The sequence below is a fragment of the Petromyzon marinus genome, chromosome 37 (genome assembly GCF_048934315.1).
Source record: "Petromyzon marinus isolate PM22_M1 ecotype Great Lakes invasive population chromosome 37, UKy_Petmar_22M1.pri1.0, whole genome shotgun sequence".
NCBI classification, from domain to species: domain Eukaryota; kingdom Metazoa; phylum Chordata; class Hyperoartia; order Petromyzontiformes; family Petromyzontidae; genus Petromyzon; species Petromyzon marinus.
The window spans coordinates 13,373,773-13,396,327 of record NC_133703.1 but is presented as its reverse complement, the minus strand read 5'-3'; the positions used below and the strand labels follow the sequence as shown (position 1 = coordinate 13,396,327).

The 22,555-nt window shown below is 50.9% G+C and overlaps 1 protein-coding gene across 4 annotated transcripts in view; it reads left to right on the top strand.

Moving 5' to 3' along the window:
• The window catches only part of RAB11FIP4 (RAB11 family interacting protein 4), a 72,327-nt gene that overhangs the window by 24,805 nt on the left and 24,967 nt on the right, over nucleotides 1-22,555 (top strand). For 2 of the 4 annotated variants that reach the window (XM_032967366.2, XM_032967364.2), the window contains exon 2: nucleotides 11,280-14,651. In XM_032967366.2, coding sequence (XP_032823257.2) covers nucleotides 11,407-14,651 — 3,245 coding nt within the window. In that variant the 5' untranslated portion in view covers nucleotides 11,280-11,406. Of the gene's footprint in view, nucleotides 1-1,750; nucleotides 2,028-2,122; nucleotides 2,214-11,279; nucleotides 14,652-22,555 lie in introns of those variants that run through there. The other 2 variants (XM_076072311.1, XM_076072312.1) reach the window with 2 other exon arrangements.

Here is a 22,555-nt window from a genome sequence, read left to right as displayed (position 1 = left end):
CGAGGGGTGGTATACTGGATGTGGTGTGCCAGGCTGCTCATCCGGAATAGGCCCGGCTGTTAATACAACCAAGCCCTGGCCATCGTAGTGGCTTCAGTGGGGGCCCTGCGGTCTGGTCTATGGGTGGACGATGCATCAAGCCACCGATTCTCTAGGCTCGCGATATGCGCTTCATATTGCTTGGGCAAGATTTTCCTTGTTCACATTCATATATGTTGTTTGTAAACTAAACAATTTTTTTTATTTTACCAAGTAAGTCCCACTGAGCTATGTAGCTCTTTTTCAGAAGCGACCTGGCCACAAATTATAGCTCAACAAAGTGGCTTGTCACCATCATCATGTGAGAAAGTAGAGCAGCCAAATACTCTAAACACACGTTGATTCTAAATGTGGAGGAAAAGACTGGAGGACCCGGAAAAGAATCCACACAACCACGGGGAGAGAGACACGCAAACTCCACAAATGCAGCAGGCGTCAGGGTCGGGATCGAGCCCACACCTCCTGTATACCAGGCAAGGTAGTTGACATCGCGCGATGCGAACTATGTGAACCCTGCAGTCACTAGAGACCGCTTTATTGAGAATTGTCAAAAAAAGATTCTGCAAAACTGCAATCCCAACAGCCAGGGTTAATTGTCAATTAGTAAGATATTTTGCTTTGTTTATTGGCCTTGCAGGCTGGCAATTAACCAGCAGCATGTGTTCGCCCGCGAGTGAACTCTGGACCGCTTTGAGCGGGCTTGCTAAACAAACACCGTACTTCACCAGATGTTATTGGTCAGAGCGCTCTCAGTCAACAATGGGAGCCCTGATCGAGGAAACACAAGTCGAGATCGAGTCTTCTACGCAGCCACTTGGGTTCCATCTTCAGACCCGTCACAACACAACATCAGTGGCGGCTGAAATAAAATATAGAGATCACATTGGTCTACCACACGCGATCTGAGTTTTGCGAGAGGACACCCAGAGAACTGAGGCTGGCCTGGGAATTCTCGAGGTCAACTCAGAACCTAAAGAGTACCCAACGGGGTGTTGTGACGTTGTGCAACGTCGTCGCTGGTGGTGGCTGTCAACCTCCTCTCTTGTGTACGCCGTCTTGTTCCGAAGCTAAACGGGGATCTTGCTCTTTGGTTCTGCTCGGGGCCAGAGTTCCACGAAAGGTTTAAACCTTCCACCACCCTCCCTCAGCGATTCCATGAGGCGGCTCATTTTTTTAGGTCACGAGTCAATTCTCAAGAAGTCGATGTTTACGGCTTGGTTATTCTCGATCCCTTGTCCCCGTGCCGTCCGTCTTGTTCCGTGGCGGAGCGATCTCGTGTGCAAGTGGTGCAACTACACCGGTGCCCCAGGGGGGAGGTGCAATATGGGGAGGGGGGGACATTGGACAGGGGGCCCCCGATTTAATTGCTTGCCCCGGGGCCCATGCCAACCCACGGTGCTATGCCACTCATCTCATTCGTAGAGTCTACGGTCTCTAATAGCTACAAATATACTATGAGCATGAAATACGCGTTTAAACCCATTAATAACGAATAGTCGATTCTCAATCACACGACTCGATGCCTTTCTTGTGAGAGGAAAAATCAACGTGAATCGAGGCTGTGGTGTAGCCGTGCGATTTGGGCTCCGAAGCGGGAACGTGGAATTTCCACGCCGTGGCTCTCGCTGCGCCGAGCCGGCGTCGGGGCGACCGCCGGTGTCCTTGCTCTGTCCGAGCAACGGACCCCGGGACCTCGTTTTTACTCCGGCAGCGGTGAACGCGCTGCCGCTGCCGCCGCCTTCACGGTCGGTCCTGCAAGCAAGCCAAGGGTTAAAACGCGTCGCCAGCCCCACCGTCGGCAGCACCGCCACCGTCGCCGCCTGCACCGCCTCGACTCGCCCAACGAGTGGCGAGCCCGGGCGTGGACTTTGGCCGCCGTCACGTGCCGTGCCGTGAACCTGGGGCGTGTGCGAGCGCCGCCCGCGGAGGTGGAGGCAGACGTCGCGTGGCGTGCTCGGGATACACCCTCGGCGCGTTCATAGACGCAGGTACGACGGGGCCACCCACCCGCCCGCCCGCCCACTCATTCACAGCGCTTGGGCAGTACGTTGTCTGGCCCTTGACGTTAAGGGTTGGGGGGGGGTGCTGTGTGTGAAGTAGAAGGGAATTCACTAAGGCAGGTGAGAGACTGCTCGGCGTCGCGGCTGACTGGAGGATGACACACAAGGTGGCTTGTACGTACGTATGTATGTACGTTGAACTTCTTTCTTACAGTACGTAGCTAACCGTGCATATTCGGAGGCTTCTGCAGAAGGTCAAGTAGCATGTCCCGTGGTTCTCTCACGTGTAGCCCTATCTCTCTTGGCAGTCCACTACCCGATGAAGGGCATCTGCACACCGTGCCAGTCGTGAGGGTTGCTTGAACCATACTTCACCACGCTGGTCAGTGGGCGTTGGCGTAGGTGGGGAACATCGATCGACGTGAGAGCATAGAAGTAGCGTACAACTGTTGTTTTGCTGCACTACCCTCTGCTGCCCACAACGTACCACCGGTTCTACGCATCGTGGTCACTGTCCAGGCTCAAAACCTCCTGCCCAGCATCTGAGATCTGACGAGCTTGGGTGCAATCGGAGTGATTTGGTCATTGGTGATACAGCACATACATTCATTTAATGCTTGCAAACATTACCATAGTCGGCATCGTTCATTTAATGCTTGCAAACATTACCATAGTCGGCATCGTTTACAGTGCGATGCACATATGTTTTGCATGCATGATGCACGGTGTGAGCTGTCTGCATGTTAAATGATTTAATCAAGACAGACTCGCGTCTGTTTCGCCAAGTGAAATAAAATAAGGGCTTGTTTAAACTATTTTTTATTTTACCAGGGAAGGGCCCACTGAGCTACATAGCTATTTATCTGAAGCGACCTGACCTTAAAAGAAGCTCAACGAAGTGGCTTATCACGTGTAATTGTATAGCTGTAGCCAAACACTCTAAACGCGTGGTGTTTATTCTAAATGTGGAGCAAAAAAACAGAGCACCCAGACAAAAATCCACACGACTACGGGGAGCACAAGAAGCGCTTCTGCGGCCGTCTGGAACTCTCTTCCTTCTGATAGTATGAAGACACCGGAGCTATGCACGTTGTAATCACCTATATTGAAACTCATTTCTTTAAAACTGCTTTTTGTGTTTGGTTTGTTCTTCCCCGCACCTAAGATTAGCAGGGTTAGCTACGTACGGTGCAAAATACTTTTACATACATACAAGATACAAACTTTTGATTTAAAGCTTTCGTGACTGCAGTGATTCATATTCTTGGTTCTTTCGGTAAAGTCACGTTGAAGGGAAACAGCAAAATAATAAAATATATATAAAGAACCAAGAATAAGATACAAACTCCAAATATACAAGGCGCCAGGGTCAGGATCGAACCCACGACCGCCTGTAATACCGGGCGAGGTAGTTAACATCTCGCCGTAAGCCTCTGGGGTCTTCCGGACCGAAATGTCCATCCGTGCGTGTTTATAGCAACCAAAACCTGAAACAGATTTCATCAGCAGGGCAGTCGGATGACTTCGTCCCATCAACCACCACACTGCAGGTCACCTCACGTCCACTTCTTCCCTCCCACTGCTCCACTTTGCAAGTCATTCTCCCATCAGCGTCTCTCTTTCCAAGTTATTATAACTTCGTTTAAGTCAAGAAGCGCTTTAATCCGAATGTATTACACCTTCAATAGTGCTGTTTGTTGCTGACCGCTTGGCGGTTTTGGATTTAGTTTTTGTCGGGTCTGTACTTTTGGGTTTTCACTTACTTTGGCTGAATTCCTCTCGCAGAGTATAACAGACATCAGTTTGAAAAGTAACCTCAACCCAAGGCATTGAAGTGATGCTTTGTAGCAAACAGTAGAACGAGTTGTTTAATCCATTGTGTTTGTCGGAGTCGAGTGGCGTATAAGGAATTAATGATTCGCACTCGCGGGTAATCTGCTGACTCCGTGCCGCTACTGGACATCTATGAAAAAGAGCTTTATAGCTCATCGAATTCCTCCCGTTTCAATTAGTATTGAGGATTCCTTGAGCAAGGTCATCGCGACCCGTCTCTTTTTTCCCATATTGTTTATACTGCTTCTAGTCTCCTCACCTCGTGTGTTATGATTGTGCTCCCTACAGGATCTTCAGTGTCACGGCACAGCGGTGGGGGGTAGGTGGGGGGGGTTAGGGAGGGGTGGGGTGGAGCTAATTCATTTCAGACGCTGAGAACAGGCGCCCTGCAAGCACTGTGGCTCTTCGTGTGCGGTGAAGTGCTCCGCTTGATATTTTATTCCTGAATTTAAAAATGATTTGTATTTCTCAGGTTAAAAACAAGTTGTTCAAGGAGTGGGACATTTTGGGGCCTAAACGTTGCTCGGAATTGAAGATGGGAGGGAGTCGATGGGAAAACGACGAGATCGCTTGAAGAGTTTTTGCTTGCCGAGCAATTTTTGCGGAGCGTATCTCGCTCGTTCAGCGAGGCGCGTGTCGGTCGTGGTAGCTGTTACTGAAAGGAGAGGAAGAGCCGCACTAATGAGCATGATGGTAGCTACAGTGAGGGAAAAAAGTATTTGATCCCCTGCTGATTTTGTACGTTTGCCCACTGACAAAGAAATGATCAGTCTGCAATTTTAATGGTAGGTTTATTTGAACAGTGAGAGACAGAATAACAACAACAAAATCCAGAATAACGCATGTCAAAAATGTTATAAATTGATTTGCATTTTAATGGGGGAAATAAGTATTTGACACCCTCTCAATCAGAATGATTTCTGGCTCCCAGGTGTCTTTTATACAGGTAACGAGCTGAGATTAGGAGCATACTCTTAAAGGGAGTGCTCCTAATCTCAACTTGTTACCTGTATAAAAGACACCTGTCCACAAAAGCAATCAATCAATCAGGTTCCAAACTCTCCACCATGGCCAAGACCAAAGAGCTCTCCAAGGATGTCAGGGACAAGATTGTAGACCTACACAAGGCTGGAATGGGCTACAAGACCATTGACAAGCAGCTTGGTGAGAAGGTGACAACAGTTGGTGCGATTATTCGCAAATGGAAGAAACACAAAAGAACTGTCAATCTCCCTCAGCCTGGGGCTCCATGCAAGATCTCACCTCGTGGAGTTGCAATGATCATGAGAACGGTGAGGAATTAGCCCAGAACTACACGGGAGGATCTTGTCAACGATCTCAAGGCAGCTGGGACCATAGTCACCAAGAAAACAATTGGTAACACACTACGCCGTGAAGAACTGAAATCCTGCAGCGCCCGCAAGGTCCCCCTGCTCGAGAAAGCACATATACATACCCGTCTGAAGTTTGCAAATGAACATCTGAATGATTCAGAGGACAACTGGGTGAAAGTATTGTGGTCAGATGAGACCAAAATGGAGCGCTATGGCATCAACTCAACTCGCCGTGTTTGGAGGAGGAGGAATGCTGCCTATGACCCCAAGAACACCATCACCACCGTCAAACATGGAGGTGGAAACATTATGCTTTGGGGGTGTTTTTCTGCTAAGGGGACAGGACAACTTCACCACATCAAAGGGACGATGGACGGGGCCATGTACCGTCAAATCTTGGGAGAGAACCTCCTTCCCTCAGCCAGGGCATTGAAAATGGGTCGTGGTTGGTATTCCAACATGACAATTACCCAAAACACATGGCCAAGGCAACAAAGGAGTGGCTCAAGAAGAAGCACATTAAGGTCCTGGAGCGGCCTAGCCAGTCTCCAGACCTTAATCCCATAGAAAATCTGTGGAGGGAGCTGAAGGTTCGAGTTGCCAAACGTCAGCCTCGAAACCTTAATGACTTGGAGAAGATCTGCAAAGAGGAGTGGGACAAAATCCCTCCTGAGATGTGTGCAAACCTGGTGGCCAACTACAAGAAACGTCTGACCTCTGTGATTGCCAACAAGGGTTTTGCCACCCAGGGGTCAAATACTTATTTCCCTCATTAAAATGCAAATCAATTTATAACATTTTTGACATGCGTTTTTCTGGATTTTGTTGTTGTTATTCTGTCTCTCACTGTTCAAATAAACCTACCATTAAAATTATAGATTGATCATTTCTTTGTCAGTGGGCAAACGTACAAAATCAGCAGGGGATCAAATACTTTTTCCCCTCACTGTATAGCAGAGACACGGAGAGGAGACAGATCGACGATGAGAGAGAGTGGTCTGAGTGGATCATTGAGATGAGGAATCATCTGTTGGGATGGACATCTCCCAGAGCCACGTTTGAGCTTGAGAGATGAGAGCAAAATAGGAGCGCGAGTCTGTGGCGTAGTCGTGTGGATGCAATGGGCCTTGGCACGAGGAAGTCAAGATGTTACTGCCTTTAGACTTTTCGGTATGCGTATCTATAAATTCGCATTATTATGACTGTATTATTATGAGACTCCCGTGGTAAATTTCCACCCTCTTCTCGGCTCGACGCCCGGGTCGCCTCTGGCCCAATGTGGGCCAGGCCACCGGTAGCGAGGGCAGCATCTTTGAGCGGGCCTGCTTCGTGAGACAGCGTCAGGGCGCAAAGTGGGGGCCCTACCGTGATGCCGGGTGGCAGCGGCCCGGGGGGTTTTCGAGTGACATCGCTGAGGCTGGGGAGTCGCCGTCACGTGTGTGAGGGATCGGCACCGCGTTAATGTGCGAGCGAGCACCACGAATTCTTCTCAATCATTCGCTGGGAGGCCGGTCAATGATCGGCACAGCACGTGAACGGCACTAACAGAGGCCGGATCCCTTTCGAAACGGTCTCACTGTTTTGAACCTCTCACTCGTTATTTATTACCGCAAATCTTTGCTGCGGCTTTAACGACCAGTGGCAAAAAATATATATACGTGTTGTAATCGCAGGAATAAAATCAATGCTTCTTTGTTTTTACGTCATTTGGAAAATGCATCGATCGGTTGTGCCATTTTTTATCCCCGATGGCTCTTGGAGTGAAACTGCTCTCGCGTGGATTTTAAAGTCGCCGTGACCTTGCCAAGACAGGAACGGGGCATTGCTCACCTCCGTTGGTGGCACTGAGTCGGTAGTAGAAATTCCACGTTCCCATGGCCAGGTGTCAGTTTATCCGTAGGACAAGCACAGTCGATTTCCCACTTGGCATGTAACGCTGCATCGACTCATCAGTTGAAATCAATTAGATTCCTCAAGATTGAAATGTGTCTTGTGTAAGCATCATGTTTTCCAAATCCATACGTTCGTTCGGTTCACGTGACCCCTGTAACCAATAGAGGAGCTCCATTGACATTAATATTAAAGAAAGGTTTTGTTGAATAAATGATTACAGCAACTCGGGCGGATTTTGGTGAATCATTGCATCCCGATTCCTTGGTACAACATTCCATTAACCCCCAGAGGGATCACGGCCCGCTGAGTTAATCGCTCACCGGATGTTGGACTCACATCCTTGCCACTGAGAGCCAAGCGCTGTGAGCACGGTGCCCTGATTGCGCCACTCACGTGCCCTGATTGCTGGTGGAGGGGCAAGCGGAGCCGCGTTTCTCGTCGAGTTTCGTGGGACGTCGTGGGTTGGCGTTTGAGAAGATTGCTGTTCTGTTGCTCTCAATAGAACGGCGGATAATGTTGCGAGTGCCGCCTTCTCTCAGCCTCGCGTGATTTATTTGTGCGATCCTCGTGTTCTTCAGCAATGGGGGAAATTAAGATGATTATGATTTTTCCGCTCTCCCAAATATACTTGCTGACAGCTGAGAATGATCCGTCATGGTTTGCTGGCGTTCATTATTGCTTTGTGTGAAAAATAAATATATATGTGTAACATGCCCACGTTGTGTGCTATACGACACGAGTTCCCAGAGGCAATTTCACCCTGGTGGCGTCTTATGAAACACCTAAAATAGCCAAACGTGCTTAAATTAAATGCCTACTCAATGCTCCAAGGACATTTCTGTACAAGTGCGTTGAGTCTTTGGAAAAATGTCGCTCTGTTGTATAAATGTAACTCATAGGAAAAATAATCATACATTCCAGCCACTCTCTACCATCAATGGTTGAAGGCCACCCCATGCCATGTCAGTCATGGGTTTTTGTTTTAACCAAGTTTCACCACACTGACCAGTGCAGGTTGGTGAAGGAAGGAGGGCAGCACTGGTTCTGATATCACTCGCCACACTGATGTTGGCCATGGTGGGGAATGGAACCCAGGTTGCCCGGGTTCATAGTGCAGCATGCTAACCACTGCACCCACTGCTCCACCCTTCGCATATCGTATTTTAAACATCGAAAACTCTACAGCTTCAGGTCCCAACTTAAACCACCCTCCCAACAGGCTAAACACACTGAACACACCACTTAGTGGGAAGTGAGGAGTAGTTCTGTATAGACATGGGTACTCACCATGGGAACAGGGGATTTCCACCACTGGCTTAGGGCACCCAGCGAGCAAAGTGCATCGCTGGCCAGGACTGCGTCTCGCTCTCTGTGAAGGCCTGGCCTACATGGGCCCGGGCGGCCTCGGCTCCTGTGAGGCTCAGCCGGCATCGCCCGCCTGTAAACCTGGTGAACCTGATTTCTCAAGTGTAGCCGAGTTGACGGTCTCGGCCTGGTCACCACAAAACTCGTCAAAATTAACATTTCGATTTGGCCCTATGTTGGCAAAATTCCAGCCCCTTAAAAATGTAAAAGTGTCAGGTTTGATTGCCATACTAAGAACAGCGAGAACTGGTGATATAACGTGTGTTGTGCGCCTAGTGTAGATAATGAGGCCTGGTGTAAAGGGCCTTCAGAACTAGTTCTCTTGCATCCTGTTCCCGACTGTTCTCTGCCACGGGGTGGTGCATTGATTGTGGGGAGAGTTTCGGATTTTAACCGCTTCACATGGCTCTAGTAGCTGCTACATTACGGAATGTTAATAATTCTTGAATGTTAGAACTAAGGTCCGAAATTGTGATGCTGATGATGATGTTAAACTGACAGTGCGATGGGAATGATCTTTTATTGAAATCCAAACTTCTTCGCTGAGGGGCTCTCAGCAATAGAGAGAGCAGCCCAAGCCCAACGTGAGCGGTTTCATGACTAAAAAACCAGTCATGGATTCCACTGTCTCTCTTAATTTTCGGAGCCTGGAGCCATGACCGATCACAACAGCGGCGGGCAGCAGCGTGCACCATCAGCTGTCGTCTTAGAGTAAACTTTGTCAAGATCAAATGCTCGTGCAGCAGAGAATCTAAACAGCTCTTGTTTTCCAAATTAAAGTTCCATTCGGAAGTACTTTGTTGTCCTCCTCGGCTAGAGCTGCGCTCGAGTTATTTTGAGATGTTTTTGTTCCTTGTGGCGAGTTGAACACGGGGCTTGGATTTGAAAGTGGGAACGGTCCGTGCCACGCCGAGCATCCCCGCGGTGTTTGATGCCCCTTGCTCAGTAACGCCAAGGTAGCACGGCGGCATCTGTCGACCGGACCGCACTCTTCTGGTGAGACTCGGAGAAGTCTAAACCAATCTTGGGATTTTCTGCTGAAACAAATACACCCATGTGTGAACACACGTGATGCGCTGTTTTAGTTTGCATTGGGTTTTTTTTTTGGTGAAACAGACCTTGTGGGCTTATTCCTGGTGTTGTTACCATTCACAATCTGCTGAAGGGGGCCCAGGGTTTTTGTGCCTTTTGGAGAAGCCAAAGTCGAAGCTCCCTCTCCGGCCTGAGACACAACCCAAGAGCCAGCAAACAAACGCGCGCAGAAACGAACCATAGTTTGTACACAAGGAACAAAGCCGCTGCCCGAGCCGTCGACTATTATATTCCAATCCTCCTTTAACGCAGCTGCTGTGCGTGCGTGCAGCGACGTTGCTTGTGTGCGACGACGGGGCTCATTTCCCATTATACTCGTTGACATTAACATGCCATTCTCTCCCTTTAACGCAGCTGTTGTGCGTGCGTGCGTGTGTACGGCGACGGGACTCCTTTCCATCTCTGACCCCACCTACTTACCCTTGGGTGACACCCACCTCAAACCTCTATATAACCTCTTGTTGCAGCAGCAGCTCTTTCCTGTTCAGCAGTTCTACTGCTGTATCTTTCCACCTGATGACGTTTCCTTGTGTTGCGATCGAAACGTCGTGATGTATTATTTATTTTTCTACCTAAGTGACTTTACCTAAAGAACCAAAGAGTGTTATACAGTACATATGTCCTCGATTGCAGCTCGTCCTACAGACGGGGTGATGTGACACATGACGTCCGACCCTTGTCAGACATCCACTGCTCACCAGACACTGGCCATCAAATCATCAGATATTCACCATTCACTTGACACCACTAACCAGGCACTCACCACTCACCAGATATTCGCCGCTATCCTGATACCCGCCACTCACCAGCCATCAACTCACCACCCACCATACACCACGTGCTCAGCATTCCATTGGCTCTCTACATTTCCCACTTAACACAAGGATCCTTCTGCTGCCTGCCCCATGCACCTGAACCGAACACGCAGATTGGTCAAGTGTTTAGTTTGGATTTTGAATCTGGCCAATTAGGGGGCATCCATTGTTGGTCAGGTGACCTCAATCGATAACTGACCGACAACAGGAAGTATTGTGATTGGTCAGTTAATAGCATGGTTATGCTTTGCTGTACTGTATATCGATTTCCCAATCGTAGGAGCAGACAGACAAAATCCATGCACAGCAGAGGCATTGTAATTTAGTGTCAGCTCTTTAAATTGTATTTCGTTACCACTTGACAGGGAAAACCATTTACCACGAATTATTATTTAATTTTCTACGATTTTCTACGATTCGGAATTTGTGAGCGTGCCCATTGTGTAATTGTTACATCAGGTGGCCTGCAGAGAGATGCTCTCGGGCTTTCCCCTTGTGGCCAGAGGGAGGGTGGCCTTTGGGTGGCTCTGGCTGGCAGTAAGTTGGGAATCATCTGGCCCACGACAGCCCTGTCCTGTGCACATGGCCACAGTGGCCACAGAAGCTTGGCCAGCGACCTGGGTGCAAGCCCCAGCCATGGCCAACATGAGTGATGAATATCTTGGGACCAGTCCTGGGCCTCCCCTAGGTCGACCCAGTCTCATGGTGTGTGAGTATCAGTACTGGAAAGACAAAGGTGACCCGGGGTGTTTGGGGCCGCACCCCACCCCCTCTCGAGTGCCGTCCTGGACTCGGTAGATGCTCGCTCCAGCAGTGCTTGCCTCTGTCGTCTGTAAGAGTGAATGGGGATGTTTGTTGCTTTGTTGACCAGTGGCGGATCCCCGCGTGTGCCTGTGTCCGCTCGGCAGGGTTCACACCACACGTCTCTACGCACGTGCCGCTCAAAAAGTGGACATAGGAGGGCAGCTTCAAGGATTCACACGCTGCTGAGTTATCCTTCGGCAGTGGCCACTGGGGAGCTCTGAAAGAAAGGCAATGGAAGGCAGCGGGGCCGTGAGTGGGGCGTTCAGCTCAGACCTGGTTGTCTCACTTGAGGCAGCACCGCAGGTCATCGACGGAGGGCATCAGCATGAAGACAAAGTGGGTCGTGGGGACTTTGGTTCGCCCCTTCTGATGAAGTCTCAAGACCTTCAAAATGTGTTCGAGCTTGGGCTGGGCAGACGCTTTGACAGCTTTATTTCGACAAATGAAAACCCGTCGGAATATTTGGGCCTGGATTTCGATGGATTTGCCGCCACCACAAATCAACAATCCGCAGAACTCTCGGTTGAGCAGTTGGTGAGCGGGAAATATGACGCCGACCTGTTGGGACTCGACCTCGATAACGTCATGCCAAGCAAAAGCGCTCCGAGCCAAAACCCAGACAACTTTTGGGGCCTCATATCCCAGAAGGATTCAGACTCAATGTTCGGCCCTAAGGATTCGGACTCAACGTTCAGCCCAAAGGATTCGGACTCAACATTCAGCCCAAATGGCCCAGATCCCTGGGTCATGAGCACGAATGCTGAACTGTCCGCTGTGAGCCTCGAGCAAGCATCACATGACCTCCTAGGTCTGAGCCTGATTGAGTCCGCGGAGGTCACCTCAGATTTCTCTGTCCTGGCTGGGACACAACCCTCACTTGGCCTGGAGTTTGACTTCCTCCCACACGGCGAGAGCGTCACGGATGCACCACCCTTTCACGAGTTTGGCACAGGAGGCGGCCAGGCCAGGCCGGAGAATGCCATGGATTTGAGCGGGGAGGACCTCACCGTGGTGAGCCAGCTGAGCGAGCTGACCAACACCGACTTGCCCGCCATGTCTGCCTTCACCGCGAGTGACGACTTGCTCTCGTCCAGCAGCCTGGGCCTGGACGACGAGTTGGAAATGGCGCCCGGCAGCCCAGACCGCTCCGCCACTCGACCCCCATCGGACTTGGGCTTTGACATCCTCCCCCTCGACGGTGCCGCGGCGGCGGAAGGGAAGGCTCATGCAGGCTTGGAGTTTGGCGAAAGCAACCGCAACAACAACAACAGCAGCGGCGGCAGCACGGGAGAAGTTGAGCCCAAGGAGGACAGTAGAGATGCGATAGCATGCAGAGCAACATCAAGCGACCTTCTGGGTCTGAGCAATGAAGTGGTTATGCAGAATAACTTGGATGATGAGCCAACGAACACAGGTCTGCACACGATGCCTGTCGCTGCCTTGAGTGATGATGCGCTTCTATCAAAGCTCCCGGTCTCGGACGATTTCTTTGATGCGATTCTCACCCAGTCCAGTCCCTTGCCAGGTATAGATTTAGTGAGTACTCTACCTGATGAGGGCGAAGTAGAGGAGTTTCCTTTTCCCGACGTGGAGTGGAAGAATGATGATGGCCTTGTGGAAATAGCCACCTTGGAAGGGAGCAGTGGATATGAAATCATTGACGGAGACGAGTTGGAGTGTGTCGGTAACGAGCTTATGAACGATGGCTTTGCCATGCAGTCTGCAGCCTCAGTCATGAATGACGATATGCCCTTGGGGAGTGGCCTAGACCTGAACGCGTCTTCTGATGGACCGCTCGTTGAACCCAGCCCCTTCTGGGCTCTGGGTTTTGACGGTGGTCTGCACGGTGGGGAAGCCGCGCAGGAGCCGCCATCTGCCGATGCCGAGCAGCCGGAGGCACGAGCCGTTGTTCCAGCAGCTGACACAGAGGGCGGTGACGGCGGCGAGGGGATCGCGGGCAGAGCCGGCTGGGATGAGGCTCCGGTTCCGAGTGTAGCGCCCGCGGGGAAAGCGAACGTGAATGACGACGAGGATGACGACGAGGAGTCCACTGCCGCCGCATCCACTGCTGTCGATGCAGCTAGTGGCAACTGGCCCACGCGGAGCGACGCGGACTGGGATGAGTCTCCTCACGCGAACCCTCTCGATGGCAGCACGTCATTCAGCGTGGACCACGATACAGCCCCTCGCGACGACGACGCGCCCGATGGTACGCCACCTCCTCCCGATGCTGACGACGTAGAAGCGGCCGAGGAGGAGGTGGAGGTGGGAGACGATGATGTAGCTGGCTCTCATTCCGCTGCAGATTCGAGCAAAGGGAAGGCGCCAAACGAGAGCGTGAATAGCGAACTGACAATAGCAGGATGGGCACTGTGGGAATCCACCGACAACACAAATGATGGCGCCTCATTGCTGACCAGTGGCTTTGGCCCGGAATTTTCTGACGTGATGCCAGCCCCACCCGGCTGGTCATTCAGCTCGGATACTGACGGCACGCCCTTGCCGGGGCAACTGACTCCCATCGAGGAGGACGATGGCGATGACGAGGAGGAGGAGGCCGTAGAAACGGAGGATGGCGATGGCAGCATCACGGACGTAGCCCGGTCGCGTCACGCCCCGGGCGAGAGCGGAGAGGCGCCAACGGAGGGGAATGCTAACGGAGGGCCCTTGCACGGCGGGCCGGCCGCAGGACTTCTCGCTGCCGAGGTGTTGTCCAGTGTTGTCGAGCCAGACGGGGCCATGGGCGTGACACCCGGCCAGTGCAGGGAGTCTCCCAACATGGACATCGCCCCTTGTGATGCAGAGTCAGCAGAGCTGCTGCCCCTTCCTCGAGAGGAAGACCGTGTCTCGCAGGAGTTGTCCTTTCCCATCGAGGAGTTGGTGGAGGAGGCAGTGGAGGAGGTGGAGGTGGTGGAGGAGGAGGAAGAAGAGGAGGAGGATCGGAAGAACGATGGTAATGAAATCGCGCAAGCGTCTGTCTCGGAGGAGGAGACAGTCAGTCGTGGTGACAGTGAGGCCGAGCCCGGGGATCTCGCATGGGCGTCGGCAAATGGCGCGGGCCCTCAAGCCGGCCCCGTGGAGGGGAGGCCGCTGGGTGCGCTCCCGTCGAGTGGCCCGGCAGACCCGGAGCCGCCCTTTCCTGGCTCGGAGGAGGCGGAGGAGGATGAGGAGGGGGACGACGAGGACGACGAGGAGGGGGAGGATGACGTTGCGGAAGCGGACGGCTCTGAGGAGGTATCGGACGCAAGCGGTGAGGGCCTCGCGTGTGCGATGGAGACCGGTGCCACGTCGAGCCCCGAGCCGGCGGGAGTGGGTGGCGATGACGCCGCGCTGTCGTCCAGCGGCCTGGGCGAGCTGGAGCTGTCCTCGCTCGGCGCCATCTCCCCCGTGGCGGCCGGGAGCACGTCCGGGGTGAGCAGTGGCGAGGACCGGGAGAGCGGATTCAGCAGCCCCTGCCTGCCCGAGCGCTGGAAGGGGTGGGTCCTCACCTCCAACCCCTTATCTCTACCCTGTGTATCTCATCTCTACCCTGTGTGTATCTCATCTCTACCCTGCGTGTATCTCATCTCTACCCTGCGTGTATCTCATCTCTACCCTGCGTGTATCTCATCTCTACCCTGCGTGTATCTCATCTCTACCCTGCGTGTATCTCATCTTTACACTGTGTGTATCTCATCTCTACCCTGCGTGTATCTCATCTCTACCCTGTGTGTATCTCATCTCTACCCTGCGTGTATCTCATCTCTACCCTGCGTGTATCTCATCTCTACACTGTGTGTATCTCATCTCTACCCTGCGTGTCTCTCATCTCTACCCTACGTGTCTCTCATCTCTACCCTGCGTGTATCTCATCTCTACCCTGTGTGTATCTCATCTCTACCCTGTGTGTATCTCATCTCTACCCTGCGTGTATCTCATCTCTACCCTGCGTGTATCTCATCTCTACCCTGCGTGTATCTCATCTCTACCCTGCGTGTATCTCATCTTTACACTGTGTGTATCTCATCTCTACCCTGCGTGTATCTCATCTCTACCCTGCGTGTATCTCATCTCTACCCTGCGTGTATCTCATCTCTACCCTGCGTGTATCTCATCTCTACACTGTGTGTATCTCATCTCTACCCTGCGTGTATCTCATCTCTACACTGTGTGTATCTCATCTCTACCCTGCGTGTATCTCATCTCTACCCTCCGTGTATCGCATCGCTACCCTGTGTGTATCTCATCTCTACCCTGTGTGTATCTCATCTCTACCCTGCGTGTATCTCATCTCTACCCTGCGTGTATCTCATCTCTACCCTGCGTGTATCTCATCTCTACACTGTGTGTATCTCATCTCTACCCTGCGTGTATCTCATCTCTACCCTCCGTGTATCGCATCGCTACCCTGTGTGTATCTCATCTCTACCCTGTGTGTATCTCATCTCTACCCTGCGTGTATCTCATCTCTACCCTGCGTGTATCTCATCTCTACCCTGCGTGTATCTCATCTCTACACTGTGTGTATCTCATCTCTACCCTGCGTGTATCTCATCTCTACACTGTGTGTATCTCATCTCTACCCTGCGTGTATCTCATCTCTACCCTCCGTGTATCTCATCGCTACCCTGTGTGTATCTCATCTCTACCCTGTGTGTATCTCATCTCTACCCTGCGTGTATCTCATCTCTACCCTGCATGTATCTCATCTCTACCCTGTGTGTATCTCATCTCTACCCTGTGTATCTCATCGCTACCCTCCGTGTATCTCATCACTACCCTGTGTGTATCTCATCTCTACCCTACATGTATCTCATCTCTACCCTGTGTGTATCTCATCTCTACCCTCCATGTATCTCATCTCTACCCTGCGTGTAACTCATCTCTACCCTACATGTATCTCATCTCTACCCTGCGTGTAACTCATCTCTACCCTGCGTGTATCTCATCTCTACCCTGCGTGTATCTCATCTCTACCCTGCGTGTATCTCATCTCTACCCTGCGTGTATCTCATCTGTACCCTGCGTGTAACTCATCTCTACCCTTCGTGTATCTCATCTCTACCCTGCGTATATCTCATCTCTACCCTGCGTGTATCTCATCAGTACCCTGCGTGTATCTCATCTCTACCCTGCGTGTATCTCATCTCTACCCTGCGTGTATCTCATCTGTACCCTGTGTGTATCTCATCTCTACCCTGCGTGTATCTCATCTCTACCCTGCGTGTAACTCATCTCTACCCTGCGTGTATCTCATCTCTACCCTGCGTGTAACTCATCTCTACCCTGCGTGTATCTCATCTCTACCCTGCGTGTATCTCATCTCTACCCTGTGTGTATCTCATCTCTACCCTGCGTGTATCTCATCTGTACCCTGCGTGTAACTGATTCTCTACCCTGCGTGTATCTCATCTCTACCCTGTGTGTATCTCATCTCTACCCTGCGTGTAACTCATCTCTACCCTGCGTGTATCTCATCTCTACCCTGTGTGTATCTCATCAGTACCCTGCGTGTATCTCATCTCTACCCTGCGTGTATCTCATCTCTACCCTGCGTGTAACTCTTCTCTACCCTGCGTATATCTCTTCTCTACCCTGCGTATATCTCATCTCTACCCTGCGTGTATCTCATCTCTACCCTGCGTGTATCTCATCTCTACCCTGTGTGTATCTCATCTCTACCCTGTGTGTATCTCATCTCTACCCTACATGTATCTCATCTCTACCCTGCGTGTATCTCATCTCTACCCTGTGTGTATCTCATCTCTACCCTCCGTGTATCTCATCTCTACCCTGCGTGTAACTCATCTCTACCCTGTGTGTATCTCATCGCTACCCTGCTTGTATCTCATCTCTACCCTACATGTATCTCATCTCTACCCTGTGTGTATCTCATCTCTACCCTCCGTGTATCTCATCTCTACCCTGCGTGTAACTCATCTCTACCCTGTGTGTATCTCATCGCTACCTGCTTGTATCTCATCTCTACCCTACATGTATCTCATCTCTACCCTGTGTGTATCTCATCTCTACCCTCCGTGTATCTCATCTCTACCCTGCGTGTATCTCATCTCTACCCTACATGTATCTCATCTCTACCCTGCGTGTAACTCATCTCTACCCTGCATGTATCTCATCTCTACCCTGCGTGTATCTCATCTCTACCCTGCGTGTATCTCATCTCTACCCTGCGTGTATCTCATCTGTACCCTGCGTGTAACTCATCTCTACCCTTCATGTATCTCATCTCTACCCTGCGTGTATCTCATCTCTACCCTGCGTGTATCTCATCAGTACCCTGCGTGTATCTCATCTCTATCCTGCGTGTATCTCATCTCTACCCTGCGTGTATCTCATCTGTACCCTGTGTGTATCTCATCTCTACCCTGCGTGTATCTCATCTCTACCCTGCGTGTAACTCATCTCTACCCTGCGTGTATCTCATCTCTACCCTGCGTGTAACTCATCTCTACCCTGCGTGTATCTCATCTCTACCCTGCGTGTATCTCATCTCTACCCTGTGTGTATCTCATCTCTACCCTGCGTGTATCTCATCTGTACCCTGCGTGTAACTGATCTCTACCCTGCGTGTATCTCATCTCTACCCTGTGTGTATCTCATCTCTACCCTGCGTGTAACTCATCTCTACCCTGCGTGTATCTCATCTCTACCCTGCGTGTATCTCATCAGTACCCTGCGTGTATCTCATCTCTACCCTGCGTGTATCTCATCTCTACCCTGCGTGTAACTCTTCTCTACCCTGCGTATATCTCATCTCTACCCTGCGTGTATCTCATCTCTACCCTGCATGTATCTCATCTCTACCCTGCGTGTATCTCATCTGTACCCTGCGTGTAACTCATCTCTACCCTGCGTGTATCTCATCTCTACCCTGCGTGTATCTCATCTCTACCCTACATGTATCTCATCTCTACCCTGCGTGTATCTCATCTCTACCCTGCATGTATCTCATCTCTACCCTGCGTGTATCTCATCTGTACCCTGCGTGTATCTCATCTCTACCCTGCGTGTAACTCATCTCTACCCTGCGTGTATCTCATCTGTACCCTGCGTGTAACTCATCTCTACCCTCCGTGTATCTCATCTCTACCCTGTGTGTAACTCATCTCTACCCTGTGTGTATCTCATCTCTACCCTGCGTGTATCTCATCTCTACCCTGCGTGTATCTCATCTCTACCCTGTGTGTAACTCATCTCTACCCTGTGTGTATCTCATCTCTACCCTGCGTGTATCTCATCTCTACCCTGTGTGTATCTCATCTCTACCCTGCGTGTATCTCATCTGTACCCTGCGTGTAACTGATCTCTACCCTGCGTGTATCTCATCTCTACCCTGCGTGTAACTCATCTCTACCCTGCGTGTATCTCATCTCTACCCTGTGTGTATCTCATCTCTACCCTGCGTGTAACTCATCTCTACCCTGCGTGTATCTCATCTCTACCCTGTGTGTATCTCATCTCTACCCTGCGTGTAACTCATCTCTACCCTGCGTGTATCTCATCTCTACCCTGCGTGTATCTCATCAGTACCCTGCGTGTATCTCATCTCTACCCTGCGTGTATCTCATCTCTACCCTGCGTGTAACTCTTCTCTACCCTGCGTATATCTCATCTCTACCCTGCGTGTATCTCATCTCTACCCTGCATGTATCTCATCTCTACCCTGCGTGTATCTCATCTGTACCCTGCGTGTAACTCATCTGTACCCTGCGTGTAACTCATCTCTACCCTCCGTGTATCTCATCTCTACCCTGTGTGTAACTCATCTCTACCCTGTGTGTATCTCATCTCTACCCTGCGTGTATCTCATCTCTACCCTGCGTGTATCTCATCTGTACCCTGCGTGTATCTCATCTCTACCCTGCGTGTAACTCATCTCTACCCTGCGTGTATCTCATCTGTACCCTGCGTGTAACTCATCTCTACCCTCCGTGTATCTCATCTCTACCCTGCGTGTAACTGATCTCTACCCTGCGTGTATCTCATCTCTACCCTGCGTGTAACTCATCTCTACCCTGCGTGTATCTCATCTCTACCCTGTGTGTATCTCATCTCTACCCTGCGTGTAACTCATCTCTACCCTGCGTGTATCTCATCTCTACCCTGTGTGTATCTCATCTCTACCCTGCGTGTAACTCATCTCTACCCTGCGTGTATCTCATCTCTACCCTGCCTGTATCTCATCAGTACCCTGCGTGTATCTCATCTCTACCCTGCGTGTATCTCATCTCTACCCTGCGTGTAACTCTTCTCTACCCTGCGTATATCTCATCTCTACCCTGCGTGTATCTCATCTCTACCCTGCATGTATCTCATCTCTACCCTGCGTGTATCTCATCTGTACCCTGCGTGTAACTCATCTCTACCCTGCGTGTATCTCATCTCTACCCTGCGTGTATCTCATCTCTACCCTACATGTATCTCATCTCTACCCTGCGTGTATCTCATCTCTACCCTGCATGTATCTCATCTCTACCCTGCGTGTATCTCATCTGTACCCTGCGTGTATCTCATCTCTACCCTGCGTGTAACTCATCTCTACCCTGCGTGTATCTCATCTGTACCCTGCGTGTAACTCATCTCTACCCTCCGTGTATCTCATCTCTACCCTGTGTGTAACTCATCTCTACCCTGTGTGTATCTCATCTCTACCCTGCGTGTATCTCATCTCTACCCTGCGTGTATCTCATCTCTACCCTGTGTGTAACTCATCTCTACCCTGTGTGTATCTCATCTCTACCCTGCGTGTATCTCATCTCTACCCTGTGTGTATCTCATCTCTACCCTGCGTGTATCTCATCTGTACCCTGCGTGTAACTGATCTCTACCCTGCGTGTATCTCATCTCTACCCTGTGTGTATCTCATCTCTACCCTGCGTGTAACTCATCTCTACCCTGCGTGTATCTCATCTCTACCCTGTGTGTATCTCATCAGTACCCTGCGTGTATCTCATCTCTACCCTGCGTGTATCTCATCTCTACCCTGCGTGTAACTCTTCTCTACCCTGCGTATATTTCAGCTCTACCCTGCGTGTATCTCATCTCTACCCTGCGTGTATCTCATCTCTACCCTGCGTGTATCTCATCTGTACCCTTCGTGTATCTCATCTGTACCCTTCGTGTAACTCATCTCTACCCTGCGTGTATCTCATCTCTACCCTGCGTGTATCTCATCTCTACCCTACATGTATCTCATCTCTACCCTGCGTGTATCTCATCTCTACCCTGTGTGTATCTCATCTCTACCCTGTATGTATCTCATCTCTACCCTGTGTGTATCTCATCTCTACCCTACATGTATCTCATCTCTACCCTGCGTGTATCTCATCTCTACCCTGTGTGTATCTCATCTCTACCCTGTGTGTATCTAATCTCTACCCTCCGTGTATCTCATCTCTACCCTGCGTGTAACTCATCTCTACCCTGTGTGTATCTCATCGCTACCCTGCTTGTATCTCATCTCTACCCTACATGTATCTCATCTCTACCCTGCGTGTATCTCATCTCTACCCTGCGTGTATCTCATCTCTACCCTGCGTGTATCTCATCTCTACCCTGCGTGTATCTCATCTCTACCCTGCGTGTAACTCATCTCTACCCTGCGTGTATCTCATCTGTACCCTGCGTGTAAGTCATCTCTACCCTCCGTGTATCTCATCTCTACCCTGCATGTAACTCATCTCTACCCTGCGTGTATCTCATCTGTACCCTGCGTGTAACTCATCTCTACCCTCCGTGTATCTCATTTCTACCCTGTGTGTAACTCATCTCTACCCTGTGTGTATCTCATCTCTACCCTGCGTGTATCTCATCTCTACCCTGCGTGTAACTCATCTCTACCCTGCGTGTATCTCATCTCTACCCTGCGTGTATCTCATCTCTACCCTGCGTGTATCTCATCTCTACCCTGCGTGTATCTCATCTGTACCCTGCGTGTAACTGATCTCTACCCTGCGGGTATCTCATCTCTACCCTGTGTGTATCTCATCTCTACCCTCCGTGTATCTCATCTCTACCCTGCGTGTAACTCATCTCTACCCTGCGTGTATCTCATCGCTACCCTGCTTGTATCTCATCTCTACCCTACATGTATCTCATCTCTACCCTGCGTGTATCTCATCTCTACCCTGCGTGTATCTCATCTCTACCCTGCGTGTATCTCATCTGTACCCTGCGTGTATCTCATCTCTACCCTGCGTGTAACTCATCTCTACCCTGCGTGTATCTCATCTGTACCCTGCGTGTAACTCATCTCTACCCTCCGTGTATCTCATCTCTACCCTGTGTGTAACTCATCTCTACCCTGTGTGTATCTCATCTCTACCCTGCGTGTATCTCATCTCTACCCTGCGTGTATCTCATCTCTACCCTGCGTGTAACTCATCTCTACCCTGCGTGTATCTCATCTCTACCCTGCGTGTATCTCATCTCTACCCTGCGTGTATCTCATCTCTACCCTGCGTGTATCTCATCTCTACCCTGCGTGTATCTCATCTCTACCCTGCGTGTATCTCATCTCTACCCTGCGTGTAACTCATCTCTACCCTGCGTGTATCTCATCTCTACCCAGCGTGTATCTCATCTCTACCCTGCGTGTATCTCATCTCTACCCTTCGTGTATCTCATCTGTACCCTGCGTGTAACTCATCTCTACCCTGCGTGTATCTCATCTCTACCCTGCGTGTATCTCATCTCTACCCTGTATCTCATCTCTACCCTGCGTGTATCTCATCTCCTGCCTGTGTGTAACTGTACTCTGCATATGTCATCTCTACCCTGTGCATGCCACACAGGTCATAATTGGCATTCGCTAAAGCAACTTTGCCAGGGGTCGATGTTGCTAGCGGCGAGACCGTTGTGTGTTTTTTGGGCACAGCGCGGTGCATCGATTCCTTTCGCGTCCCCCCGGGGCGCATTCCTGCCTCCCATCTTTTGAATTTGTCCACCGAGCCGTGGAAACGCGTACACTCCCCGCGCTCGTCGTCACAATGTCGCCTGGCAGTGGGGTCTTGGCGTTGATGAATGAACTTTAATGCACCCCAACAGCGGTTTTCGTCTGCTGTGGGGATGGAGCGGTAGAGGCCAGTTCCTGTGCAGGGAGCTTGTCTCACCTCGATTCCTCGAGCACCTTTGCTCAAGGCACTCGACAAAGCTTCCAGGAGCGGTGACTCAGAATGGAACGGTGTAGATGGCAGGGGCGGTGCTAACAGGATTGAGAAATGAGTGACACCAGGATTGAGGAATGAGTGACAGCAGTGACAGAGGGGCACTTGGGGATCACAGAAGGGGTAGGGGAGGCACGGGAAGGAGTGGAGGGGGCGAGGGGAGGGAAGAGAATGGGGAACAGAGAAGGGGTCAGACATGGAGAGAGGAATGGAAG